At 43.1% G+C, this 25598-nt stretch overlaps 1 protein-coding gene across 3 annotated transcripts in view; it reads left to right on the forward strand.

Moving 5' to 3' along the window:
• The window catches only part of CCNY (cyclin Y), a 456261-nt gene that overhangs the window by 392503 nt on the left and 38160 nt on the right, over positions 1 to 25598 (forward strand). For all 3 annotated transcript variants that reach the window (XM_085631891.1, XM_085631890.1, XM_085631892.1), the window contains exon 8: positions 4336 to 4502. In XM_085631891.1, coding sequence (XP_085488017.1) covers positions 4336 to 4502 — 167 coding nt within the window. The remainder of the gene's footprint in view (positions 1 to 4335; positions 4503 to 25598) is intronic.

Genomic DNA, 25598 nt, shown 5'->3' on the forward strand with positions numbered 1-25598 from the left:
CTCTTTTGTTCATTTCTGTAGTTACAACTGTACTCATTTTTATGCAATTGGAAAGGATGTTTGCTTCAGTAAAAATCATATTCCAAGTGCATGTTTGTGAGTGTGTCAAGACAAAATTAAGTTTAGAACTCACTGACAACAAATAACCCTGCAAGTCTCAAAGAGCTAATTGTAACCCAGAATTTATCATCCTCATGTATTGCTTATGGACTGTGGGGGCCGCAGTGCACCAGGTTTCATGACTCCAGTTGGTAAGTTGGCATTAAGCTACGCTTTCGCCTGCAGGTTGGAAACCTAATCTCGGATGGTATTTTGCTTACAATAGCAAAACACGTATGAGAATATGACCAAAGTAAAAGTGAGAACTCTCACACTGAAAATGTGTTTTTTAAATGAATGTAAATCATGGATAGAATAAAGGATAGAGTTCATTTGACCTTATACTTGCCGGTTTTGCAAAATACAAAAAATTATAGTGAAACACTTGACCACACTCCAAATGTGCGTACACTCAAGGAATTGTTTTGGTGAGAAACCATTCATAGTTTATTCAAGGAAGCAGAAGTTTAAAGACAGGCTAAAACGGCTGATCCTCCTAAAATGATATAATACAGACATTACTAGCACCAGAGAAGATGAGCACATATATGTCACAATTGTATCAGCTGTTATAATATGATTGACCCCTTCTTTGTCAGGTTTTGTATGTATTTCCTTTCATTTCATTAGTGACAGATGTATGTAATGGCGGTGAATGGGTTTAAGGCCTGACCATTCTACATCCTCATAATGATAAAGCCATTTGTGTATGTTTTTATGCATTTGTGATAATTGAACAAAAACAAATCTACTGTACATATGAAAGATCAAAGCTCCAGCTTATCATTTTTTGGTACGTGACCACAGTATTACTTAGTAATTGTTTTGTTCAGAAATTATTCCAGGGATACCATTAATGTTATAAATGTTTCCTTTCATAGCTCTATTATTTTATTTATTTTAATTAGTTGCTTGTAGGCTTCTCATTTTTGGTTTCGGTTTTTAGTCATATACAGGACAGGTTCCATTTTAGCTGCAGTTTCCATTTTTGTTAGCTTGTCTAGCTTCTTTTACTGCATGCCATTAGCTGTCACAGAAGTCGTGAAAGTGGCAATGCATCTAAACAATGACTTTGTAAACACCTAAAGTGACATATGTCTGATACAAGTTCCTGTTATCTCTGTCTCGAGATCAGACAGTGAACGCTTGAAGTAAACATGAGCTAAAGATGACGCAAATGATAGGGTTGAAGGAGCAGGGATTTCAGAATCTTAATCTACGAGTATAATCGCCATACAAAATCGACCAGTGGACGAATGGACCTTTGTTCATTGATGTGAAGAGGTGATTAGGAGCTAGCATTTACACGTAATACCATAAATAGTGAAACCAATAGGCTCTACAGGAAACAGAGAGTGGATGATAGTTTAAAAGGGATTTATTATCAACCTGTCCAGATGAAATGAATTTGTCAAAATGGATTTTTAAATCTTACGTATAATCGTTATACATTTAAATTGTCGAAAAGTCGATATTTTAGAATAAGGAAAAATATTACAGGTACTAAAATTAGATATAGAATACAGAATTTCTAGAAACATTGTTCCATAGTGGAAAACCCCCTATTCTAAATTAAGGACAGGTCAAAAAGTCATTTGGTTAGGCAAATAGATATGGTATCCGCTTCAGAATACCAGATGAAGGTTTCTGATGAGAGAGTAGGAATGCTCAGGCACAAAGCCTTTGCACCCAAATTGTGGAGAATTGCAAAGGTGTGAGAGAATTTCTCAGTTCGAAGCCAGTGAGAATCTCTCTAGTGCACAAAGTGTGCGAGAGACAGTAAGCAGGAGAGTCCTATCCTAGTCTAATGAACACACATTGTTATAATTCAACAAAACTCTAATTGCAATATTTCAGCTAGTTCCCACTCTCAGGAGCCAATCATTCTCCTCTAAAAGCTGGGAGCATGTAAACTCCTTTAGTAGCTATTTTTTCACAATAGTTCATACATGGCTATGTCCTCGAGTTGTTACACTGGGCAGAATATCTAGTACAGGTGTCTCTTCCCCGAAGTCACACTTCCTGGCATCTTCTCCTCCCAGTAAGAGCATCACTATCCGTTGTCTAATACATAACAAATGCCTGTTCACTAGCTAATAGAAGTCTTCTGGAACATTACAGCATCTGCAGTGGAAGAGAAAAAGAAAACATCTTGTGCAAAATAACCGTGAGCAGGCCTCTTAGCCTTAAACGTGTAAAGTCGACATTCAATAGGATGCTAATATTAGCCTAATCTAATTCATTACAACAAGTAAACTTGAGTGTGGCTGATAATAACTAAGTGTGGTTACCTACTACAAACCATAGGTTAAATAGGCACATGCTATTTAACATTGTAAATCACACTTTGTTAATAAGTGCAATTAATTTTTTGCGAATGAAAAATCACACTCCATCAGGACCTTTTTGCAGAATTGACGTACTGTCATCTGTCTGATCATTGGCCTGTCTGTCTCTGACCTAGATACAGCACTTCATTGTCTTTCTAGGAACCTGGGAAGGTGTCATATCATGCAGACAATTCCATTCTTAAAAATCACCTAATGGAACGTACAGATAACAACAACATAAACAATGTAATCAATGAATCAATGGCATATTTTTACCATAGTAGGAGTGATTTTATATATATATATATGTATATATATAAATTATGTCAGAAATTCCTCAGAAATTCCCCATGTAAGATAAGGCCATTAGTATAAATGGCACATCCAGTGGTCACTTAGAAGGAGAAAAATGTCACCCAGGTCACTGGCGCAGACCCAGCTGAGCCCTGCACCAGATTTCCCCTTGACTGAAGAAGCCTCCGGCAAGGCTTTCCGAGGCTCTGTGAAGCATTTTGCCTTCACTAACTGGTGCCAGGATTATGGTCTTGCACAGACACAATCTCCTTGCCCTTAACCTCTAAATAGCTGGCAACCTATTCCAAACAGGCAATAAATTCTGTTGTCCAGGTCTGCGCACCATCTCCAATCTCAGGTTTATTATTTATTCATCTGTTAGCACTAGCATAGCACTTCGAGATTAGTGTGTGTTAAGGGCTACAAATTGTCATGTTATCATTTTTTCCTGTTTCCACTGTTATTGAAAATGTCAGCTGCTTTTAATTCTTACCTTCTGTGAGGTTATCAATATTGTGTGCACTAGATCCCGGAGTTTTAAAATAAGTATTTTAATATAAATATGTTGATATGCGGATTCCGTTTCCACTTAACCCTGTGTGTGTAACTCATCAACAAAGAACCGCTTGGATTACCACTCCTCAGTGTTAGTAACCCCGAACGCTTAGAACCACCTAGGCAGGTATCCTCAGCTGGTTGTGTGGGACTGCAATAACCTGTTCCTTCCCATTCAATCGCTGGTGCGTTGAACTAAGTTCTCTCATGACAGCAGGGTGGGTGTGAAAGCAGACCTTTTAGAGCTAAGCCAGAGTCTTGGTTTACGCATGGAGGGTGGAAATGCTAAATACAACCCTGCCTTGTGGATTAACTTGCATTCAATATTTCTCTTGCTTTCCTTACCAGTTGAATAGAAGATAGACAAGGCTGCTTTCTTTGTTGTAAACAAATGTGCTGATACTTTTTATCTTGATTTCAGTTTGAGATATGTAATAATACAAATTATATATACTCATTATTCACCATCAGAAATCCATGATATTGTTCTTGATGACGGGAATTGGGATCCCAAAATGTGAAGAGTTCTATAAATATTGATGAGGGAAATTAAAGAAATTGTGAGATGAATAAATGTTTATGGTGAATCATTTTGTGATTGTTTTTGAAGAATATATGGAATAATTTGAACCTTTTAATACCTTGGGTTTATTTCTGTTTGATTGTACTTATTTGTTAGAATTGGATCTTGCAGAAATATATTAGATGTTTCTTATGGGTGTGAGCACCAGCTATTGAGTAATACCTAAAGTATTTTGATTTAAAAAAAATAAAATTAAATTAAAAAAATCCACATTCAGTGCTTTCAGTATACCAAAGTTGACACTTGGCAGTTGTGAATTTGAGGTGTTGCAATAGTCAGCTCTGCTGTGCATAATCGTTGTTATTTTTGTTAATACAACGTGTTGTCTGAATGTTTTTCAGTTTTTTTCATGGACTCCTATGTTCATTAAGAACCTCTCTTATGAACTTAAAAGTCTTTGATTAATGGTTAGATGCCTATCGTATATATCAGTTAAATAATTTACTAAGATTGTGTTGTAATATGTTTTCCCAGGTATATCTTGAAAGACTTTTAACTTATGCAGAGATAGATATTTGTCCAGCAAACTGGAAGCGAATTGTACTAGGTGCAATTCTGCTGGCATCCAAAGTTTGGGACGACCAGGCAGTCTGGAATGTGGACTACTGCCAGATCCTGAAAGATATCACAGTTGAGGACATGTGAGTTCCATTTATTTTGTCTCCGTGTTATGGATGCTGGCATATGTTATTCTCTCTTTAATTGCTTTAAAATCTGCAACGCTTTTCTGAATGAACATGTAACGTATTACATAATTTTACTAATTTGTCATATAACTTGTTTAATGGGGTGGCATGTATTTTGTAACTTCTTATTTGTGTTACCCAACTTTTCGACAATTACTTGGGGCTCTGTGCAGGAGCAATTTTATTCTCGAAGCCCATCTGATGTGCTCGAGTGGTTTGAATTAAGTGAGTTGTCCCCATAGGACTGCAGGTATTGTACTCATCTGTGGACTATATGTGGTTAGAGCGAGAAACCGTACTTTGTTGGTTCATCTATATGTCCCAATTCTAGATGTTGAATTTACTAGTGATGCAATAGGTGTAAGGTGTGTCAACAGTTCTTTGTCTTAGTGCTGGGTGATACCTGTTTAAATCATTGCGCATGAAGATTCTAAGGGTTGTTGTTGAAGAACGTAAGTGAAAACATAATGAATTTGCAACCAAAATCGCACATTGTTGAATCACTAAAATTTGCTAATGGTTTTAGCAAAATGCTACTTTGCCATTCACTAAAATTTGCTTCTTAGAGAATTTACTACTAGTTTTGCCAAATCTGCTTTCATGGACCAGTTATTTTGTCAAAAACGAACTAGCTGCACCAAAAACACAACATCAGAGATATCACTATAAAGTGAAAGAAGAATCAATAAGAAGTAGGCCAGGCATGATGTCTGCATTTAGGTAAAACCAGTGCATGTAGATCAGACTTTTCACTGCAGATTTGTCTTCTATGAATTCTAAATTGCAAACAACATGATATTTTATTCGGAAGCTCATGAAAGAAGGTATCTTATTAAAATGAAAGCCAACATGGATTTTTTAAAGGAAGATTGTCACAAACTAACCTATTTAATTGTATCAATTAAGTTTAAGTATTCCAGGCCAAGAGGAGGCAGGTGACTCAGGGCCTCATTATGAGTTTGCCGGTCCTGGAGCTGGCAACCACGCCAGTGCCTCGCTCAAGGACCGCCAAACTCGACCGCCGGCCGCCCGCCAGATTACGAGTAATCTTGCGGACCGGCAGGCGATTCTTTGGCGTTCCCACTGCGGTACCTATTAAAAAGGCACCGCAATAGGAACGCCAAAGCACGTTCCTGCACGACATGGAATGTAAAGATTATGTCATGCAGGAAAGGGGGTGACTGCACACCTGCAGGCGCACCTTGGCCCTGAGGGTTTTCCTCACAGCCACAGTTTTCATGGCAGCCTCATCACCATGAAAACTGTGCGGCGATGAGCAAACTCCGAATGTGATGAGTGGTGCCGCAGCAACACCACCAGCGTATTAGAGCCTATCACCGCTGCACCATCGCTGCGGAATCCATGACCCCTGGCGGTTACTGTGAGCCTGTGGTATTCCCACTGCCGTATTCGTAATACGGCGGGTGCACCTCCACCACGGGTTCAGTGGTCCATCATAATCAGGCCCTTAGTCTTGACATCAACAAATTAGTGGATATTGCTCAAGCGTCAGAGGACAGTGGTCTACAAAACAAAAACTCCAAGGATGGAACAAGAGGCCAAATTCACAAGAAAAGTTCTATAGTTTCTCATTTGTGGTCTATATTTACTCTTTCAAACTATTTGTGATTGTGTTCCTCCAACAAAGGAAATGCAGTCCTGGAACTTATCTCAAAAAAATCTATAGTATTCACATAAGTTTCTGGAAATTCACTCTTCTTTTGCAGAGTTTCTGCATAACAAATGCATAGGTCAAAATATCGTTTGTCCATTTCTTTTTGATGGGATATATTTTTCCCTGGAAAGTTTCCCTTTCCACCCCAACCTCTGCATAAATGTGCACTATTTTATACTTTTTTTTTTTCACAACAAGTTTTATTTGTCAACAGCTGTATCTGACCTGGTAGGGCCAGGTTCCCAGATGGTACAATATACACAGTAGCATTAATGATGTTGACTTTTTGAGTCCAATAAAGCAATCGAAAAACTGGTGTAAACAAACACATTTCTCCATCAATAAACGGTAGTGCCATACATTTGGTATAAAATTGAATACATGCCATACTTAAATCAATCAAATCAAGCTTTATTCGCCTATTGGTGAAATAATCATAAAAGCATAATAAAAACAAGTTAAAACAAAACATATAAAAGTACATTCGCTGAGAAAACTGGGTGAGCAAACACAGACATTAGCTAATCATTAAATTCTCAGAATTAAAACCACAGTTTACATAAACATAGTTTTACTACTTGTGAAGACCGACCTTAAAAATGCAGTTACAGATAAAATTATAAGTTCTTCCCCAAGCGATTGCATAACCAAAAAGCAGGTCGACATTGACGCAGACCTAATGATCTAAGAACAGGGAGTATCCATCTCTTCCTTTGAACTTAATAGTATTTACAGAACAATACAACATGCATCGTAGTCTGAACTGATATCTCATCATATGGGCAACTGTTTAGCACTCTAGACCAATCATTTCTGGCTGGGAAGCTCAGTGATCTATGAATAATGCCCAACCTAAAACGAGTGAGCAAAAATCTATTGTAGTCAGGGGTAACCGGTTTTAAATAGGGTTGCATTTTAGGGGAGATCAAATTGTGTGTAATTTCTAAATTAAATCAAAAAATTTTGACAAAATGAAGACAACTTTGTTTAAAAACTTTCCTGTTTAAATTGCATAAAGTAGATGGATTATCAAAATATTCCTGGTGACCCATTTTGCACAAAAAGTCTCTGACATATTTCAACCAGCCTATACAGAGAGCCCCATCCAACCTGCAACAATCGGTAATCAATTGGCGGTTCAAAATGGTCTGCTCCGAAGTCCAGATACGATGCCAGAGAAGAATCGGTTGAATACGAATCTCATCCGTTATATATGGTAAACCAAGTTCCATATGGCAGTTAAAAGTAGAAACACTCTCTGGGACGGCCAATAAGAATCTAAGAAATCTATTTTCCGCCTCCTGTAGAGCGGTCACATCGACATAACCCCAGATGCCCGCCCCATAAGTTGCGATAGCAACACAATTGGCTTTATATATTTGAAGTAATTCTGGGGGCGAACGTTTACCCAGTTTCCTGCTAAAGTTAGTCAAGGCTGCCAAAGCCGTTAAGAATAACAATTTCCTTGACTGAACAGCCTGGGACCATGTGCCAGTTTGATCAAATAGGACCCCCAAATAGGAGAAGGTATTAGAGCATTCTATATGGTTTTTCTCTTGGAAGAACAAGCGGGTGTTCTTTCTCCCTACTCCACATTTTAAAATAAAGGTTTTGGAGGTATTGACTGAAAGGCCCAAGTTAGACATAAAATTAGCAAAACTAGATATAACTTTCTGTAGGCTAATCGCGGTACGGGCCATAAGGACAGCATCATCTGCATACATAAGCGCAGGGAGTGAGCGCTTCCTTACAAGTGGAAGGTCATGGAATTCATCAGTCAAAACCTTTCCTAAGTTGTTAATATACAAAGTGAATAAGAAAGGTGCCAGGACGCAACCTTGTCTCACTCCTCTTCCAATGGTAAAGGGATCAGTCTACTCACCCCCTGCATACTCTGGCACTAGCCCTGATATAGAATTGTCTCAAAAAGGAGATAAGACTGGAGTCCACTCCCATATTTTCCAGGATCAACCAGAGTTTGTCGTGGATGACGCAGTCAAAGGCCGCGTTTAAATCCACGAATGCCAAATAAAGGTTACCCCCGTTGGCCTTGGTATATTTACCGATGGTAAGATCCAAATTTAAGCATTGATCAGTGGTACCAAGGCCTTTACGAAAGCCGTATTGGATGTCGCTAATCATTTGATGGTCATCTGCCCAGTCCTGTAGACGGGCTAAAAGAGCTCTCCCAATTATTTTAACTGTTGAGTCCAATAATGAAATTGGCCTGTAACAAGCCGGGTTATGCCTGTCCCCTTTTTAAAAAAATGGGCACCAAAATCGATTCATACTCAACCACCCAGATCGACTAGCAAGCCATTTACAATCGTGTTCATCCCACATCATCTTATCATTTTATCCATTACTAGTCTATTAATACTGCTGGAATAGGCTCCAAATACAGACCACGATAATCTGCCCATCTCTTCCAAATCTTAGGGTGCTTCTGGGGGCAGCCTCTTGCTTTATATACTGGTAACTCTAACCCCATACAAAAATCAAGTCCCATCTTCCATACCCCAACTAAAGGTGGGGAGGCGTCCTTCCACTTCTTTGCTATATCTTGTTTTGCCAGTGTAAGGCCAAGGAGCAATAAGTGCTGTTTATATATGTTGCCCCCAATACCATCAGTAATGTGAAGCATGGTCAATAATGGTGAGTGTGGATTGTCCCACCCCAAAACCTCCGACATGCATGTAAGCACGCCCACCAGAACCTAGAGAGCGCAGTGCATAGCCAAACGGTATGCATTAGAGTACCATCGGCATTTTGGCAACGCAGGCAGAGAGGAGATTCAATTAGCCCAGTGTGCCAGAGCTTATATCTAGTATAGTAGACCCTGTGAAGGTATTTAAATTGTATGAGCCGCAATCGTGCCGCAATGGCCGCGCTACGCGGAGACTTCAGTACCTCTGCCCAATCCTCGTCACCCAGGGGGCCCAGGTCTTCCTGCGAAGCCTCGCGTGTTCTGCGGAGTGTAGTGGGGCTATTTGTGACCAGTGTTCGATATATCTTTGTGATCTTATGTTCTCCGATTTCCACCATAAATACTTTGGCTTCAATAGGGTTAAAGTCCGTTATAGCTTCCTGATGTGTGAAGTAAGGGGAGAAAGCATGGCGGAATTGAAGATATTTATAGAATTGCTATCTGGGCATTTCATATTCTTGTTGGAGTTCCTGGAACAACTTAAAGGTCCTACGGTGAAGAACATCTCCCACTGTAGATATACCGATGGCCTCCCAGCCAGAGAAGCCAAGTAACCCTGATACCTGATGCAGAAGACCATTATGCCATATGGGCGCTTCCTTTGTAGTTGGTCCCACCACCCCATTTGATGTAGCGATTGTTTCCAGATCTTAAAGATCGTGGCGGTTGCTGGCGGCAGTCCTTGTAGTGTCAGGCCCTCATAGAGGATTGTGTGTAATGACGTATTATCCATCAGCCAGCGTTCAACTGCATATGTGGGATCACTTCTATCCCCATACCACCAGTCATTCAGGATAAGGAGGTGTGAGGCAGCATAGTATGACTGGATGTCCGGCGTTGCTAGGGCTCCACAATAAGTTGGCTGGAAGCATGTTCTCAATGATACCCGGGCAGTATCTCCACCCCAGAGGAAGGGTCTTAGAGTTGCATTCATTTGCCTAAACCAGGTGGGCGGTATTGGGTACGGGTGATTTTGAAGTTGATACAACAGGCGGGGCAGGGAAACCATCTTGAAGATGGATGTATGATCTGCCAAACAGGGAAAGCGGCAGGTGCGACCAAGAGCGGGTCTGTGCCCTAATCTGTTCCCACAGCGGGCCAAATTCCTTTCCCAAGACACGGGCTGAGAAGACAATAGGAAGACCTGACGCCTTGGTCAGTTGGATGGAGTCTCTGCTATGTATCTATCCAGTCCATTTCCTGTATCAGGGACCGCAGCCTTGATTCTCTTATTTCTGGCAGTCTCTCTGTGCAGCGCCATCTATCTGTCTGAGGACATATGACATCATTCCAGTCACCCCGACTATTGTTAGGCCCTGAGGAATCCCCACCCATATTGTTAGCAGGCGTTCCACTAGGCTCCATGTTAGCGGTGGCGGGGCATATACACTGCCCAGCACGAGCTGCTCGTCATATAGTGTGCCCTTGACTATGATATACTGACCCTATGAATCAGACAATGTTTTATCATGAGCGAAAGGGACCCTTCGATGGATCATTACAGCCACACCCCGAGAGCCCCTAGTAAACCCAGAGTGGAAAGTCTGGACATATCCAAAGCGTGCCAGGCACGGTGTCTTATTGCCCAATAGATGTGTTTCCTGCAGCAATAAAATGTTGGCTTCATATCTGGTAGCCTGGTGCAACACCGCTCCTCTCTTGACCTTATCTAGGAGGCCACGGATGTTCCAGCTGACGACGCGTAGGCGCCTGTCATAAAGCTTGAGCATATCTAGTGGTGTGGTTGGCTGTGGTATATGTAGATGGGAGATGATGCATGTTCGACATACTCAATGGAAAGGGTGCATGTAGAATATAGAGATATGGCACTAAAATGAAACAGTAACTTACCCCAACCACACACCCCCTCCCTCCCACCCCAATACCTCATAAACAATGAAGCATCTGTCGGGGCATGGTAGGTGTCCCGGCTCCAACGGGGGTCAGGAACCACCTTCTGCCAAAGGATCCCTAATGAACTTCCATTGTACATATAGGTGTAACCAGAATCAAGGGAATACGCCAATAAAGGTAGCCCAGATTACAGTGCTGTCGGCATTGGGAACAGCGTTTTTGGGGTATCAATAATTAGCAGGATGCTGTGTTTCATATACTGTCCTCTGTTGATCGAATGCGGGATTTGCTACGAGTCTTAGAGCGTCTCTTAGAGCGTGACCGGCAACGTTGTTTTTCAGTAGCCTGGGAGGTCTTGCGACCCGGGCCCCCAGATGACGAATCTAAATCTGTTCTGGGTGGGGTGTGCAGCTTTAATCTGGTGATTTCATCTGTCCAGTTGAACACCTCTTCTGGTGATTTAAAGAAGTGTGTCCGCGACTTGTAGGACACCCGCAGCCTTGCCGTGAACAGCAGGGAGTACTGGATTTTTAAATTCTGCAGTCTGGCTTTGGCCTCTGTAAACGATTGTCAGCACTGTTGAACCATCCTCGTATAGTCAGGGAAGATCATTATAGGATGTGAGGTATAAGTAAGGGTCGCCTTAAGTTTGGCTTGCTGCAGAAATACATCCCTCTCTTTATAATTTAAAAACATGGTGATGATAGGCCTGGGGCGAGCGCCGGGCGGTGGTTTCTGTAGCAGGGCACGGTGTGCACGTTTGATTATGAAGCAGGGGGACAGCACAACACTAGGGAGCCAATTGGTTAGCCATGTAACAAGTACGTCCTCCATGTTGCCGCCCTCGCAGCCCTCAGGAAACCCCTCAAATCAAAGATTGTTCCTCCGTGCATGCCCCTCCTCATCTTCGGCACGCGTAGCCAAGCCCTTCTTCAGTGTCTCCAAGGTGGACACCTTCTTCTGAAGAGTTGCCACTATCTTCCACAGTCAATATTCTAGTTTCTGCTTCGATTCACTAATTTATACTTACTGCACTACTTACACTAAGATCATTCAGGAATACTATCATGAGTGCAAATTGATGTGACAAAAGGATTATACATATTTGTGAATGCCTACAAAGTCTCAATTGTTTAGTTGTTCACCACAATTTAGCGTGATTTTCAAACTACTCCCCTGACTCCTTTTCTGTCACCTCTCCATCTAAACACATTTATTCGATAATTTATTATTAGAGTCCCAAAAGTGGTAACATTCCAATCTAAAATCATCTAAGATGGAAAAAGAATAGAACCCCAAGACCTGGTATCCAAGCGTAATTTGTAATAAAAAATAATTGAAAGGCTCCAAAGTTTTTCATCCACTACCCTACACTTCATGTCTATTTGCCTCACTCATGCAGCTTCTTACTCATTCCTGCTTTTTCCTTTGTCACTGCTTTCCTATATATTCCTGCTTTCTCCATATTTCTACTTTTCTGCCTTCCCACCTCTCTTCATCTGGAGCAACGTCTAATGATGAAACATAAGTCATGGTGCCCGCCATTAGCACAAATGAAGCATTGCCTATATGGTATTTTTCTGAAAAAATACAAAATAGTGACAAGTTGAATGTTTGAATTAATCTCTGCCACTGGTAATTACTCGGGTCACATCCCAGTCCATTGTTTTTTTGCCCACCATGCCAACTCGGAAAGGAACCAACCACAAGCAAATCAGCATTCAGTGTGGTCCAGTAGGAACAGTCCAGCCCAAACTGCCATGCCAGGTTCCCTCTGAACAAGAACACAAGCAACCCCAGACTGGTTTCAGCTTATTTTTCCCTAGTCAGTAGGGCGCAGCTTCGCTCCAGTGGCACAGTGTGCATGGGACCCATGTCTAGGCATACTTGTCACACTTAAAGCATCGCACTGAGGAATGCAAAAAATTGATGGGTGGAATGCTTGAATAGATGTCAGCCACTGGTAATTACTCAGGCCACACTCCAGTTCATTGTTTTGTTGCTCACCATGCCACTTCAAACAGGAATGAGCCATATGCAAATCAGCACTGGTCCTGCTTCAATAGTAAAGGTTCAGCCTTGGCTGCCAGGTCTGGTTCCCGCTGAACCAGAACATTTGCAACCACAGATCAGTTTTGGCCTGTCTGGGTCTCTTCAGTAGGTTGAGCATGTCACTCACGTCTGGGCATACCTATCACACTGAGAAAAACAAAAAGTGATAGGTAGAATGCTTCAACTTGGGCCTAAACTCTGGAACTCTCTGCCTTCCTATCCAAGGCTTTGCATTGAGAGTTTCCGCAAGCAGTTGAAGACCTGGCTATTTTCAATTCAGTTAAAAAAGTTGTATTCAATTTTAAATACAATTATGAAAGTACAAATACAAAGTGCAATATTCATGAATCTATAAAATAGTGTTCCAGGAATCATAATAAAGTGCATATATAATGTATAAGATGAAAACCTACAAAGCAGTTCAAAAGTGTGAAATGCATAGGAATAAATAGCAAAACATAAGAGATGCGGCAAATGCCTCCAGCAGCAAACTATTCTCACATCAAAAACCTCTACGGGTCCGCTATGAACAAATTTTATGTACGAGCCTATGCGAGAAGATATCAGAAGGAACCTTAAACCTCACAAATAACTAGATTAAAATACAAAAGTAAAATACTAATAACCAGTTATCGTTCCATAGATTTACATGCTTTAACCACTGCTTTGAGTTAGAAGCAAACTCTTTTTTTTTATTTTTTATTTTTATTTTTTTATATATAAGCTTTAAGTAACAAAATCAGTACAATTAGCATGCCAACATGGCAAGCATGGCATGATGACTGGATGACATAATCTGAGAAGCTCAATTCCTCAGTACACAAAAATTGTCAAGATACATATCCGTGATACAGAGATTCGCCACTAGTTACAAGCACCCATTAATATATCAACACCACCCAGAGCAGTCTTATAACATCAATGTAGGACTTAATCTAAAAGTTTGGTGCATCTGAGGAGCTAGCATATGACGCATAATATCACTGCAGGAGGGACACACCTTTTAGTACGGATCCAATTTTGCCAGATAGGATCTCCGTGGATCCCCAAAGTCCCGTGGACGGGCCCCGGTGGCTACGTTTCTGCATATGTCCCTGACCGTTCCTCACACAGGGATATGTCCTACAGCCAATCCTGAAACTTCGGGGCAAGGCTGCTACCCCATCTCATGGCCATTCTACATTTCCCCAAAAGCAAACCATCGACAGTGAACTTTAAGTATGTTTTTGGAATCTCTTTAACATAGCCCAACAACACTATAGTGGGAGTGAGTCGATAGATGTGCTCTGCATTTTGAGGAGCGCCGTCTTGAGTTGAGTCCAAAAAGTTACCACTGCTGGGCAGGTCCATGCTAGGTGGAAAAAGTCCACTCCCATAGTACCACAACACTTGCATCTAGTGTCAACGTCTGGATAATAAAGTGTAAGAGCCAGTGGTGGAAGGTACACTCTGTGTACAAACGTCTAATGAATCAATCGATATCTGCCATTGGAGGATATTTCCTTGGTTTGTTGGTAACAGAATCGCCATTTTTCATCTTTTATTTCATGTCCCAGATCGCCCACCCACGCCTGGCGAGCAATAGGAGACTCCGAATTCAAGCAGTCTATTACTGCAGTGTACAATTTTGAAATAAGTCTATACATTATGGGTTAGTAAGTAGAATCGTCAACACCGATTATTCATGGGGCTCCTCCGGAAACATACCAAAGAGGTGTTAAGCTTCATCTGAGAGTTTGTCATAAGTAAGAACATCTAGCATAGTAGCCGGTGAGTCACCCATAAACTCATGGTATGTTTTGAACTTGTGAGCTACAAATAACTCACTGAGGGGCATATCATCAAGCGGCAGCGATATTTATCGCTGGCCGCAATTAGCGTGTATAATTTTAACACCGACTATCGCCGAAATCTATCGCCCGGTTAGCACACTATTACCAACGTGCATCGCCGAGGCGATAGAAATCCAGGCAAAAGCGTCGGAAAGAGTCAAAATCACCGGAATTCCAGCGATAGAAAACCGCGTTAGGGAAAACCTTGTAGATAGGGAGACGTGGACTCAGCATAACAATCCACCTCCCATTATAGATATGGCTTAGTAAGAAAAATAGCAGGCGTTACAAACCGACGAAATACCTGGTTAGCGCTGATTTTAATATCGCAATGCGTGTTAGCGATACACTTGTAAATAGAGAGAAGCTGGGTTAGCGATAATATCCCATGTTGTTTAACGGGACACGCCTCCATTGCATCTCATTAGCGATGCAAGGCGATGCGATGTTGAGGCAAGCTCTAATCCCATTAAACACGTGTTAGCGTGCTCTTGTAAATAAAGCGATATTTTTATCGTTGCATTTCGTCCAAAAACGGACGCAAACACGGCGATAAAAAGATCGCTAGCCCTTGATAAAATGCCCCTGAGTGTTGTGATCTCTCTTCTCCATTGACTTCACAATCCCAGTGGTGTAATCCAGTCGCAGCATGTGATAGTGCTATTGGGTATTTGTTGGGAGTATGGGATGGATACATTACATAGAGCGGCTAATCTGTTCCAGGCCCAAATGGTGCAATGCACCGCGTGGATTTCTTGGGTTGGTCTGGGAAGCAGAGTGAAAGGGACTACCGGGAGATGGGCAGAGGACACCAGGCCTCGCTCGATCACAACATGGGGGGGCCTGTCTGCTTGCTATGATACCAGTGGTGAATAAATTGTACTTGTGCCACTAAATAGTAGACTTCAAAGTAGGGGGCCGCAAACCTGCCTTTGGGATGTGGAAGCCGTAAGGTGTGCCAGCTGATCCTGGGCTGCCTGCCTGCCCATGCCAACTAAATCATGAGAGAGCATAATTGAATGAAAAAAAGCATTGTTTAAGGGCACCGAAATATTGTGAAATAGATATAGCAGCTTAGGCAGGACTACCATTTTCATTAAAGTGACCCTACCCGCTAGTGATAGTGGGATAGTTATCCACTTGTCCACGCTGGGGTGTAGAGTCTCCTTATATCGCCCATAATTCGCCCTGATTATGGTGGGGATGTCTGTATGATAGAGGATACCTAGATATCTGGTCGGTTCAGTGTGCCACTGTAGCTGATAAGGTGTGTCTGGTCTAGTAGGGATTCTAGTCAGGGGGACCATAATTGATTTAGACCAATTAATCCTGAGTCCAGATCAGTGACCAAACTCTATTCTTTCCTGTATAACGGGAGACAGGTTCACAGAGGGGTGCTTGACAACCAACATCGCGTCATCAGCCCGCAAATGAGGACTCTGGCACACGCCGCACCCCAGGAACCGGGAGCCCCAGGCGGCGGCTCGGCGATGCAGGCCTGACGTGGGTGGTCTTCCTCCGGCTCTCACCTGCCAGGCGTTGTGGCAGATTCCGCCTGCATCCGTTTCAAGCTGGGTAGCTGGTGTTCATTTCATGTCCCGTTGCCAGCCAATGTCATGCGCCAGGCCAGGATATTTCTAGGATATTTACTCCAGCCGGCAGAGCAGAGTTAGAACGCCGCCATCGTTGTACAGAACATGCCTCAAGGAGCAAACTTTTAATTTGAAGGAATTCCTCTTGATTCCTCTCTTTCCTTTCTTCTGAGTGACTCTCTTCTTGCCTTCCATCCTTCACCTGCTTTCTATTTCTGATAATAGCCTCTTCTCAGTCTCATGCCTGTCTGCCGTATTCTCTCTTATTGTAATTCTGCAAAAGGCTTACCCCTCATTTCATAGATCACAACCGCTCCTGCTTTAAAACCCTATCCCTGCAACCCAACATTGCCTAATCTCCCCCAGCCAATCTCGCCAACGATTCAACCGAAACCACATAGCCTCCATCAATGATCACACCTAACTGGCATTCATATAATCTATCACAAAGTAACTGGAGTAAATGCATGCAATGTTTTTTCTTGAGAGCATGAATAAGCGCATTAACCAACATTTAACCAGTAGACTAACCATTAACCTAGGTTTCGGGAGTAGTGTGCAACTCGCTGTAAAGCGCTTCAACGCCTCATCAGGAGTAGTATGCACTATATAAATGCAATTACAAATCTAAACGTTGCAGATAAAGTAGCAATATTCTATACTGCCTGGACGCTAAGTGCTTTAAAAAGGATTTTAACTATAAGTCAAAATACAGCCTAATTTATTGTAAAAAACATAAAATGTAGTAAAGACTGGAAGACAGATCACATGGATAAGCCGGCAAGCGTACAAAGCTGAGGAGGGGGACATGATACGCACCAAACTGTCCCAGCCCTAAAACAAGCTAATTGGGACCTTTCCCTACTAAGGGAGATCTAATTACAAGACGTTGACACTAATTCCCCTAAATTGAGTATAATCCTCAACAGTCTTCAATATTTCATCTCTTAGCTTCTCTGTATGGCGAAACTCCAGAAAACTAAGCTTAACCAGCCGTTTATCTTTCTTAAAAAGAGATTCAGGTGTGTCAAAGAATTCCAGGAAGCCTGTCACACTTAAAGAATCCTTCACGTGAGCCATGGTACCCTCAACCCATACTCACAGGGTAAGCAGTCCTTGGTAATCTGCATATTCAGGCCTGTTTTCTGCAAAATCCAAATTGATAGCCAGGGCCAGCTTTAGCACTGGTGGCGCCAGGTGCGACAATCTTTTTTAGTGCAACCCCCCTAACCAAACTCCTCATCCGATTCCTTCATTACCACCTGGAGAAAGTGTCCCTCATCTCTCCATAGCCCTTCTCTCGCATTCATTTCATTTGTTTTAAAGCGCTGGTGAAGGCTGGGTTTACTAATCCACTCAGCTATCTACATAAAATACAGATCTATTCTTTGCAGCAGGCATATTAACCCCCTGCACTACTTAACCCCTTTGATGCATGCGTCGGCCAACGGCCGTCGCGAGCACTACCTCCGTAGTGCTGTGCACGTCCGTTGGCCGACGTGGCCCCACCCGCGCACGATTTCACCCGCACCGCGGCGGATTTTACACTGTGGTTAACGGGTTAATGGAGAATCAAAACTGACATTAGACAAAACTCAGATCTCTCTCTCTAGAAGAAACATTAATCACAAGAGTTATCTTGACATTTGTATCTGTGCCTGAAATCTAGACACATGGAACTTTGCATCAGCTGCTTTTAAATAGTAAGTTATTGCTAAACACAGAGCCCCCCACCTCAGGTCAATGCCCCCCTCCAGGTCAACGCCCAGTGCGGCTGCACCAGTCGCACTGCCCTTAAGCTGGCCCTGCCCAGAGCATCAAAGGTGCCAGGCGCAATAGATCCGAGATGTCCTGCAATCACAGTTCATAGGCAGGATATAGTGTGAGCTGGCTGGTGAAACTGAAAGGAGCCCTCTACAGACACGATTTTGCTTCAAACTGAAGCAAATAACCCCAAACACCTGCCCCCCTATAGAACAGCTGGATGCACTGAGCTTTATAGATTGTGGGTAAAGACAGCATTGTCGTGTGGCCTTGAGGATGTGGTAAGTCAAGAATGGATCCTGTAGATTTACACATTTTCAAACAAGCATTTCGAATCTGAGTATGCCAGGAGAGTTAAAAAACAGGGAGGACAATACCAGTCTCATTCATACTACTTCCAAGTGGCTGCAGCATATTATCAGGCAGTCCTGCCTTTTCAGCCGAGAGTACCTTGCATTCTGAGCTTGTAGTTCTGCGTTTATTCCTGCCCTTAGCATCTCAGTTTTCTAACATACCCAGTGATGCTGGCTAAAATGCAATGGAATAGATGACGTGATCACGTGACATGGAGTCACTTGACAGTTTATGTTATTTGATGCGGCAAATGACCGTCTAAATTAAAATGTGCAAGTCAGGCACACACCTGCCAGCTTCTCTGCCTTGGTGCTATGCCAGTTCAAACTGTTGAAATCCACCTCTGTGGCTGTATCACCTTGATTAAAATCATAGTTATCACTTCAGGTGACTTAGTGAACAGGGAAAGGAAAAATAGCCCAATCATTCAAAGTTAGATATATTGGATGACTATGACATCACATCTGCTGAAATCACTTCCTGTGATATCACTCCGTGTGGCGCTCGTTGGCTAAAGTCAGGGGCACTGGAATTATATGGCAGGAGAAGGCCAAATTAAGTGGCAGGAGTGAGTAAATTATGCGCCAAGAAAAGCCAAATTATGGCATAATGTGGCATATTTTGTAATGGTATCCCTTCGTTATTTCATATTTTAAAACTTGGTCACTCTGCCTGGCGTTAGATGCACTTAATTAGTATCATTTTAATACCCAAATATAGCAATGAGCAACAAAAAAGGTGACAAGTCCAGTTTTGTAAAGGGCCTTTCACTGCACAGCAACACATGTTGCTGCATTCTTAGTAACTTTTGAACCGTTTGAGCTAGAAACCATTTTTTTGTTGTTAAAATCTGCAGATTATGCAGCAGATGGTGGATTATGCGGCAAATTTATAACTATGTAAAAATCGCAGCGGCCGCATAATTCCAGTAGCCCTGGCTTTAGTAATTAGTCCCCTCAATATTTTTCTTAGGACGTGTGCCCTAGTGTGGCATAAGTGATCAGGGGAGATAGATGGGGAAATATGTTCATAGGCCAGTCACTGCTTTGAGATAATCAGCATGGCCTCACACATGAACACTTAATGGTTCCCTCAGAAATCACAGAAGGAGCAGGATGAGGTTGCATGACATTACGACGCATGCCTATACCACGCAGATGCATTTAGCACTCATGCCTTTACCACATATGGTAAGTATATGTATGTAAGGAAAACATATATGTTTTCATTTAAATTAAATATTTTTTCTTTTTGGGAGGAACCCCCTCAAAACCGCCTTTTTAAATTACTCTTAGCCTTCCTTTACCATTACCCACTCCTAAATTCTAAAAATACCCATATTTCCCTATACTACTACCCACCCCTAAACCCTAAATGTAATATTTATTTTAATAATATTCGTTTTTGGGGATGGGCACCCTAATCTTTTTAATGTATTCCTCATTCTCCTTTAACACAACTCACCCATAAACCCTAAAATGACCCATATCTCCCTTTACCACTACCCACCCCTAAACCCAAAATGTACTTTACATCCTTTTACCACTACCCACCTGTAAACCCTAGAATTATCCGTATGTCCCTTTAGCACTACCCAGCCCTAAACCCAACAATTACCCTTACCACCCTTTACCACTACCTACCCATAACCCTAAATTACCTATAAATCGATGTATCACTACTCACCCCTAAATTCTAAAATTACCCATACCTCCCTTTACACTACCCACCCCTAAACCCTAAAATAAACTTTACCTTCCTTTACCACTACCCTCCCCAAAACCCTAAATGTTGCCTTAACGTTATTTGTTATACATATGTATGCATACAAACACACACTCTCTTACCTACTTACCATAAATATACTTACCATGCAAGGTAAAGGCATTGCGTGGTAAAGGCATTGCATGGTAAAGGCATTGCATGGGAAAGGCCTTGCGTGGGAAAGGCCTTGCGTGGGAAAGGCCTTGCGTGGGAAAGGCATTGTGTGGGAAAGGCATTGCGTGGTAAAGGCATTGTGTGGGAAAGGCATTGTGTGCTAAAGGCACTGCATGGTAAAAGCATTGCCTGGTAAAGGCATTGTGTGGTAAAAGCATTGAGTGGTAAAAGCATTACACAGTAAAGGCATGCGTGGTAAAGGTATTGCGTGGGAAAGGCCTTGCGTGGGAAAGGCCTTGCGTGGGAAAGGCCTTGCGTGGGAAAGGCCTTGCGTGGGAAAGGCATTGCGTGGGAAAGGCCTTGCGTGGGAAAGGCATAGCGTGGTAAAGGCATTGTGTGGTAAAGGCATTGTGTGGTAAAGGCATTGTATGGTAAAGGCACTACATGGTAAAAGCATTGCCTGGTAAAGGCATTGCGTGGTAAAAGCATTGTGTGGTAAAGACTGCCTCTGGCAGAGAGAAAGAGGAGGAAAGAGAAAGAGAAAAAGAGGAGGTTTAAGCAACAGTGAAGGTTGAAACTTTACGAGTTTTCTGTCCCCAGCTACCGACATTGCCCCTTGTATACCCCGTCACACTCCGCTGATGGCAGCTCTACGGTTTCCATGACAGCAATGGAAGAGCAGTATGTGCTTAAACCAGTGTTAAGCATAATGGTATCAGGAGCCAGGACAGCACTAGTCCATATTTTTGTCAACCTTATGTGACGGATACAACAGTGTCAGGCAGAAAAAAATAGTGCAGCAGTTGTACTGCTTTCATTAAGTAGTAGCATATATTATACCCAGCGCTTAGAAAATGCTAGATCATGGGTACTCACAAACTTTCTCTCGGGGGCCAAATTTACAGTGTGGTTTCTGGCTGAGGGCCGCACCGGTGGGGGCGGGGCCAGTGAGGGAGGGGGCGGGGCTAGAGCAAAAAAAAAACTATGACCATGAGGTTGAACACAGGCCACTGCAGCAGACGCCTTCATCTACTGAGCCACCAGACCCGGTATGCACACCTATCTATCTATCTATCTATCTATCTATCTATCTATCTATCTATCTATCTATCTATCTATCTCTCTGTCTCCCGCCCTATCTATCTATCTATCTCTCTGTCTCCCGCCCTATCTATCTATCTATCTCTCCGTCTCCCGCCCTATCTATCTATCTATCTCTCTGTCTCCCGCCCTATCTATCACTCTGTCTCCCGCCCTATCTATCTATCTATCACTCTGTCTCCCGCTCTATCTATCTATCTATCTATCTCTCACTCTGTCTCCCGCCCTCTCTATCTATCTATCTATCTATCTATCTCTCACTCTGTTCCCGCCCTCTCTATCTATCTATCACTCTGTCTCCCGCTCTATCTATCTATCTATCACTCTGTCTCCCGCCCTATCTATCTATCTATCTATCTATCTATCTATCTATCTATCTATCTATCACTCTGTCTCCCGCCCTATCTATCTATCTATCACTCTGTCTCCTGCCCTATCTATCTATCTATCTATCTATCACTCTGTCTCCTGCCCTATCTATCTATCTCTCACTCTGTCTCCCGCCCTCTCTATCTATCTATCTATCTCTCACTCTGTCTCCCGCCCTCTCTATCTATCTATCTATCTATCTCTCACTCTGTCTCCCGCCCTCTCTATCTATCTATCTATCTATCTATCTATCTCTCACTCTGTTCCCGCCCTCTCTATCTATCTATCTATCTATCTATCTATCTATCTATCTATCACTCTGTCTCCCGCCCTCTCTATATATCTATCTATCTATCTATCACTGTCTCCCGCCCTCTCTATCTATCTATCTCTCACTCTGTCTCCCGCCCTCTCTATCTATCTATCTATCTATCTCTCTCTCACTCTGTCTCCCGCCCTCTCTATCTATCTATCTATCACTCTGTCTCCCGCCCTCTCTATCTATCTATCTATCTATCTATCTATCTATCTATCTATCTCTCACTCTGTCTCCCGCCCTCTCTATCTATCTATCTCTCACTCTGTCTCCCGCCCTCTCTATCTATCTATCTCTCACTCTGTCTTCCGCCCTCTCTATCTATCTATCTCTCACTCTGTCTCCCGCCCTCTCTATCTATCTCTCACTCCGTCTCCCGCCCTCCCTCCTCCGTTCTCCCTCTGTCTCCCTCCTTCTCCCTCCCTCCCTCCCCCTCCCTCTGCCTCCCTCTCTGTCTCCCTGTCTTCCCCCCTCTCCCTGTCTTCCTCCTCTCCCTGTCTTCCTCCTCTCCCTGTCTTCCTCCTCTCCCTCTCTCTCCCTCCCTCTTCCTCCCTCTGTTGCACTCTGTCTTCCTCCCGCTGTCACCTCACCCCCTGCTCTCACTCCCTGCTGCCCTCCATCACCTCACCCTGCTGTCCTCTGTCACCTCACCCCGCGCTGAGATGGCTTCCAGGGAATGCAAACGGCCGCCGCACCCAAGTACTTCACAGGTCTTTTAAAGACCATTCACTTGTTAATGAGACTTTGTTGTATTTCACCTCTTCTTAGCGCCCCTGCATCTCCACTCAATGAGAGGGGAGATGCAGGGGTGCTAAGAAGAGGTGAAATACAACAAAGCCTCATTAACAAGTAAATGGCCTTTAAAAGAATCGCCCGGCCTCACAGCTCCGCGCTGCTGTAACCGGCGGTGTTCGCTGACAAGCACAGGGCACAGGCACTGTCTGCAAGGTCCGCGGGCCGCCAAGGAAGGCTTGCCGGGCCGCCAACGGCCCGCGGGCCGTACTATGAGTACCCGTGTGCTAGATGGTAACAGAGAGGAGGGGGTCACGAAAGGCGCCAAGTTTGGTTTCTAGCTGAGCAAAGGCCGGCTCTGCGAGTAAGTAAAGTAAAATATTGGGTTGACTGTCCCATACCTCACTGAAACTCCTAGATCCTAGGGTAAATGGGGGCCCCTTCAGGGTGGACCGGAGACCCTCCCTCCCCTTGCCCCCGCCATGCCGCGACTAGGATGGACAGTCACCGGCCAAACCAGAGGGCCCTGGTCTGGATTTAAATAGGCCAATGCCAGTAAGCACATGATGGCAGAAGAGAACAGATGCCCAAGCAGACCACAACTATTTTTATAATCCCAGATTACAACCTCAAAAGAAACATAAACCCGCACATTTTGCTTCAGTGTCACAGAAATAGCCTCGTGTGTGGTTAATGTGTTTCTCCGGCTTAAACTTGTCCAAATGTTATGACGGTCGCGTGTCTTCCTGAAGCGTCAGGCTCCCTTTTATCCAAGTCGGTGATTTAGTGTGTGTGTGGGGGGGGTGGGGGGGGGGGTCGTTTGCAAATGATTGCAGGCGCTCTCATTTGTAAAGAATGTAGTTGAATTCTTCCCACTCGTGCTGCACCGTTTACTGGCTGCACGCTAATCCCTCCAATGGAGGGCTCTCGCGCGTCTCCATTTTAGACAAGCGCTGAAGGCTCTGACAGAAATTTTGTCCAAATATGTCAATTCTAACCACATTCTATTGGAGATACAGAAAACAAAAAAAAAAAAAAAAAAACAATTGGAAAGGAGTGAGCTCTTTACCAAAAGATGTGCTGGCTATCCCTTTAAAAAAATATTTTACAGATATATAAACCGTTATGATCCGTAGCATCATGAATCATGATTACTTTCTGAAATCTTCATTACCCCAGGGGAATTCTTCCTCGTTCTATTTTTTAAAGCTCTTCATTAAGTAATGAGGAACTGAGGGGACGTGGCAGCACGTGGTAGTAACCCTGTTACTTATTGGTAATCTTTGTTACTTCTGCAGCCATCTTGTTTTTCTCCTTCCTTACTTCATGACAGGTAGCACGTAAGAGAATAAGCACATGGACAACGTAGCTAATGACAGTTTTTGAGGCGACACATAGGTAAATGTTATAAGTTGTTTAAGAAGGTAATCCTGACAGGCATTACTGTAAACCGGAAGTTAGTTTACATTACCTGTAACTAAACATCTGATTTCAGCCTAACAGCGTTGCAGTATTTTGACAAGAGAACTCTGGGAGAAGGGCTTGTCTCTAAGATCTGCATTGGCCTTTGTCACAAGTGGGAGACACTGGAAGACCACCGCATCCTTCCTAGGACGGTAAAGGGAGTACCTTTAAATTAGATAACAATAAACCCTATTTTCAACAGTGTTCAGAAACGGCAGAAGTGTTAGATGAATCCTTATAAGCGAAACAGTAAATACTGCAGTATCGCTATCTTTCCCTGATCAGCGAAGTAATCGTAGGTGTAGCTTCCTGTTCCACTGTTAATCCAGGCCTGAAAGACTTGCACCAGCTCCCACTGGACCAAAGAATTAAATTCAAAGAGTCGTGCACCGTTTTTAACTTCTCCCTGGCCCCTCTATGCACACCAGGACTTAACCGCAGACCTAGCGGTGCCCAGCATCAGTGTCTCAACATAGAGGAGACAGAAGCACTACGAACAGAATACGTTTATGGTGCCCTTTGTTGGGGTTCCTGGGACCTTCACCTGCAATCTCATGTTATTTTGTTCAGTTATTTTGATTTATTACGTGCTCAAATCTCCCCTGGAGGGGTATCTTGGCGCGAGACCAAGACTACAGATTGAGAGGGCTACCTTTGAAATAGGTGAGTCTTGAGTAATTTCCTGAAGTGGAAGAGATCCTCAAAGATACGTAATTGCAGTGGAAGGAAAACGACCTGCATCCTTACGTGGCCTTTCTGAACCGGGGGACCTTAAGCAAAGCCCCTTATACCACCTTACCATCCTGCAGAAAAGCAAAGAAACCTACAGCTCATAAGTTGATACTACTTTGGGACCAGACACATTCATCTTGCACAAGTTGTCCTCATGCTGCCATCCAAGTGTATCTTCAAATCGAGATCACTGACTTCGTGTACCACCCTTCTCCAGCATCTGCTGTACACTGGCTTTGGTAACTTACTAAAGGGATTTAAATCCCGTAAATAAACAAATGGATTGTTAGAGCCTCACAGCCTCATCTTTGCTTGTAGGGGGCTGGACAAGGTGTGGAGGCTAAAATAGAGTACATGGGACTTTTACAACTCAGTTTAGTTGTGTTCCTGCTGCATCCTTGATCCCTGAGAACGGAGGTTGGAAGGATTGTGACGGGGGATCCAAGTGGCAAGCTAGCAGCAACGGCTAACCCTAACTGACATCCATAATGTGCTTTGTGAGACCTTCGTCATGAGTGATATCTCTTTTCTTTCTGATTATACAGGCCAGCTACCAGGTATTAATGTGCTATGGACTGAAGACAAAGCTCTGCACCCAACCCCTGCTACTCATGGCCAAAGGTGGTGCG

The sequence above is a fragment of the Triturus cristatus genome, chromosome 10, assembly GCF_964204655.1.
Source record: "Triturus cristatus chromosome 10, aTriCri1.1, whole genome shotgun sequence".
In the NCBI taxonomy this organism is placed as follows: domain Eukaryota; kingdom Metazoa; phylum Chordata; class Amphibia; order Caudata; family Salamandridae; genus Triturus; species Triturus cristatus.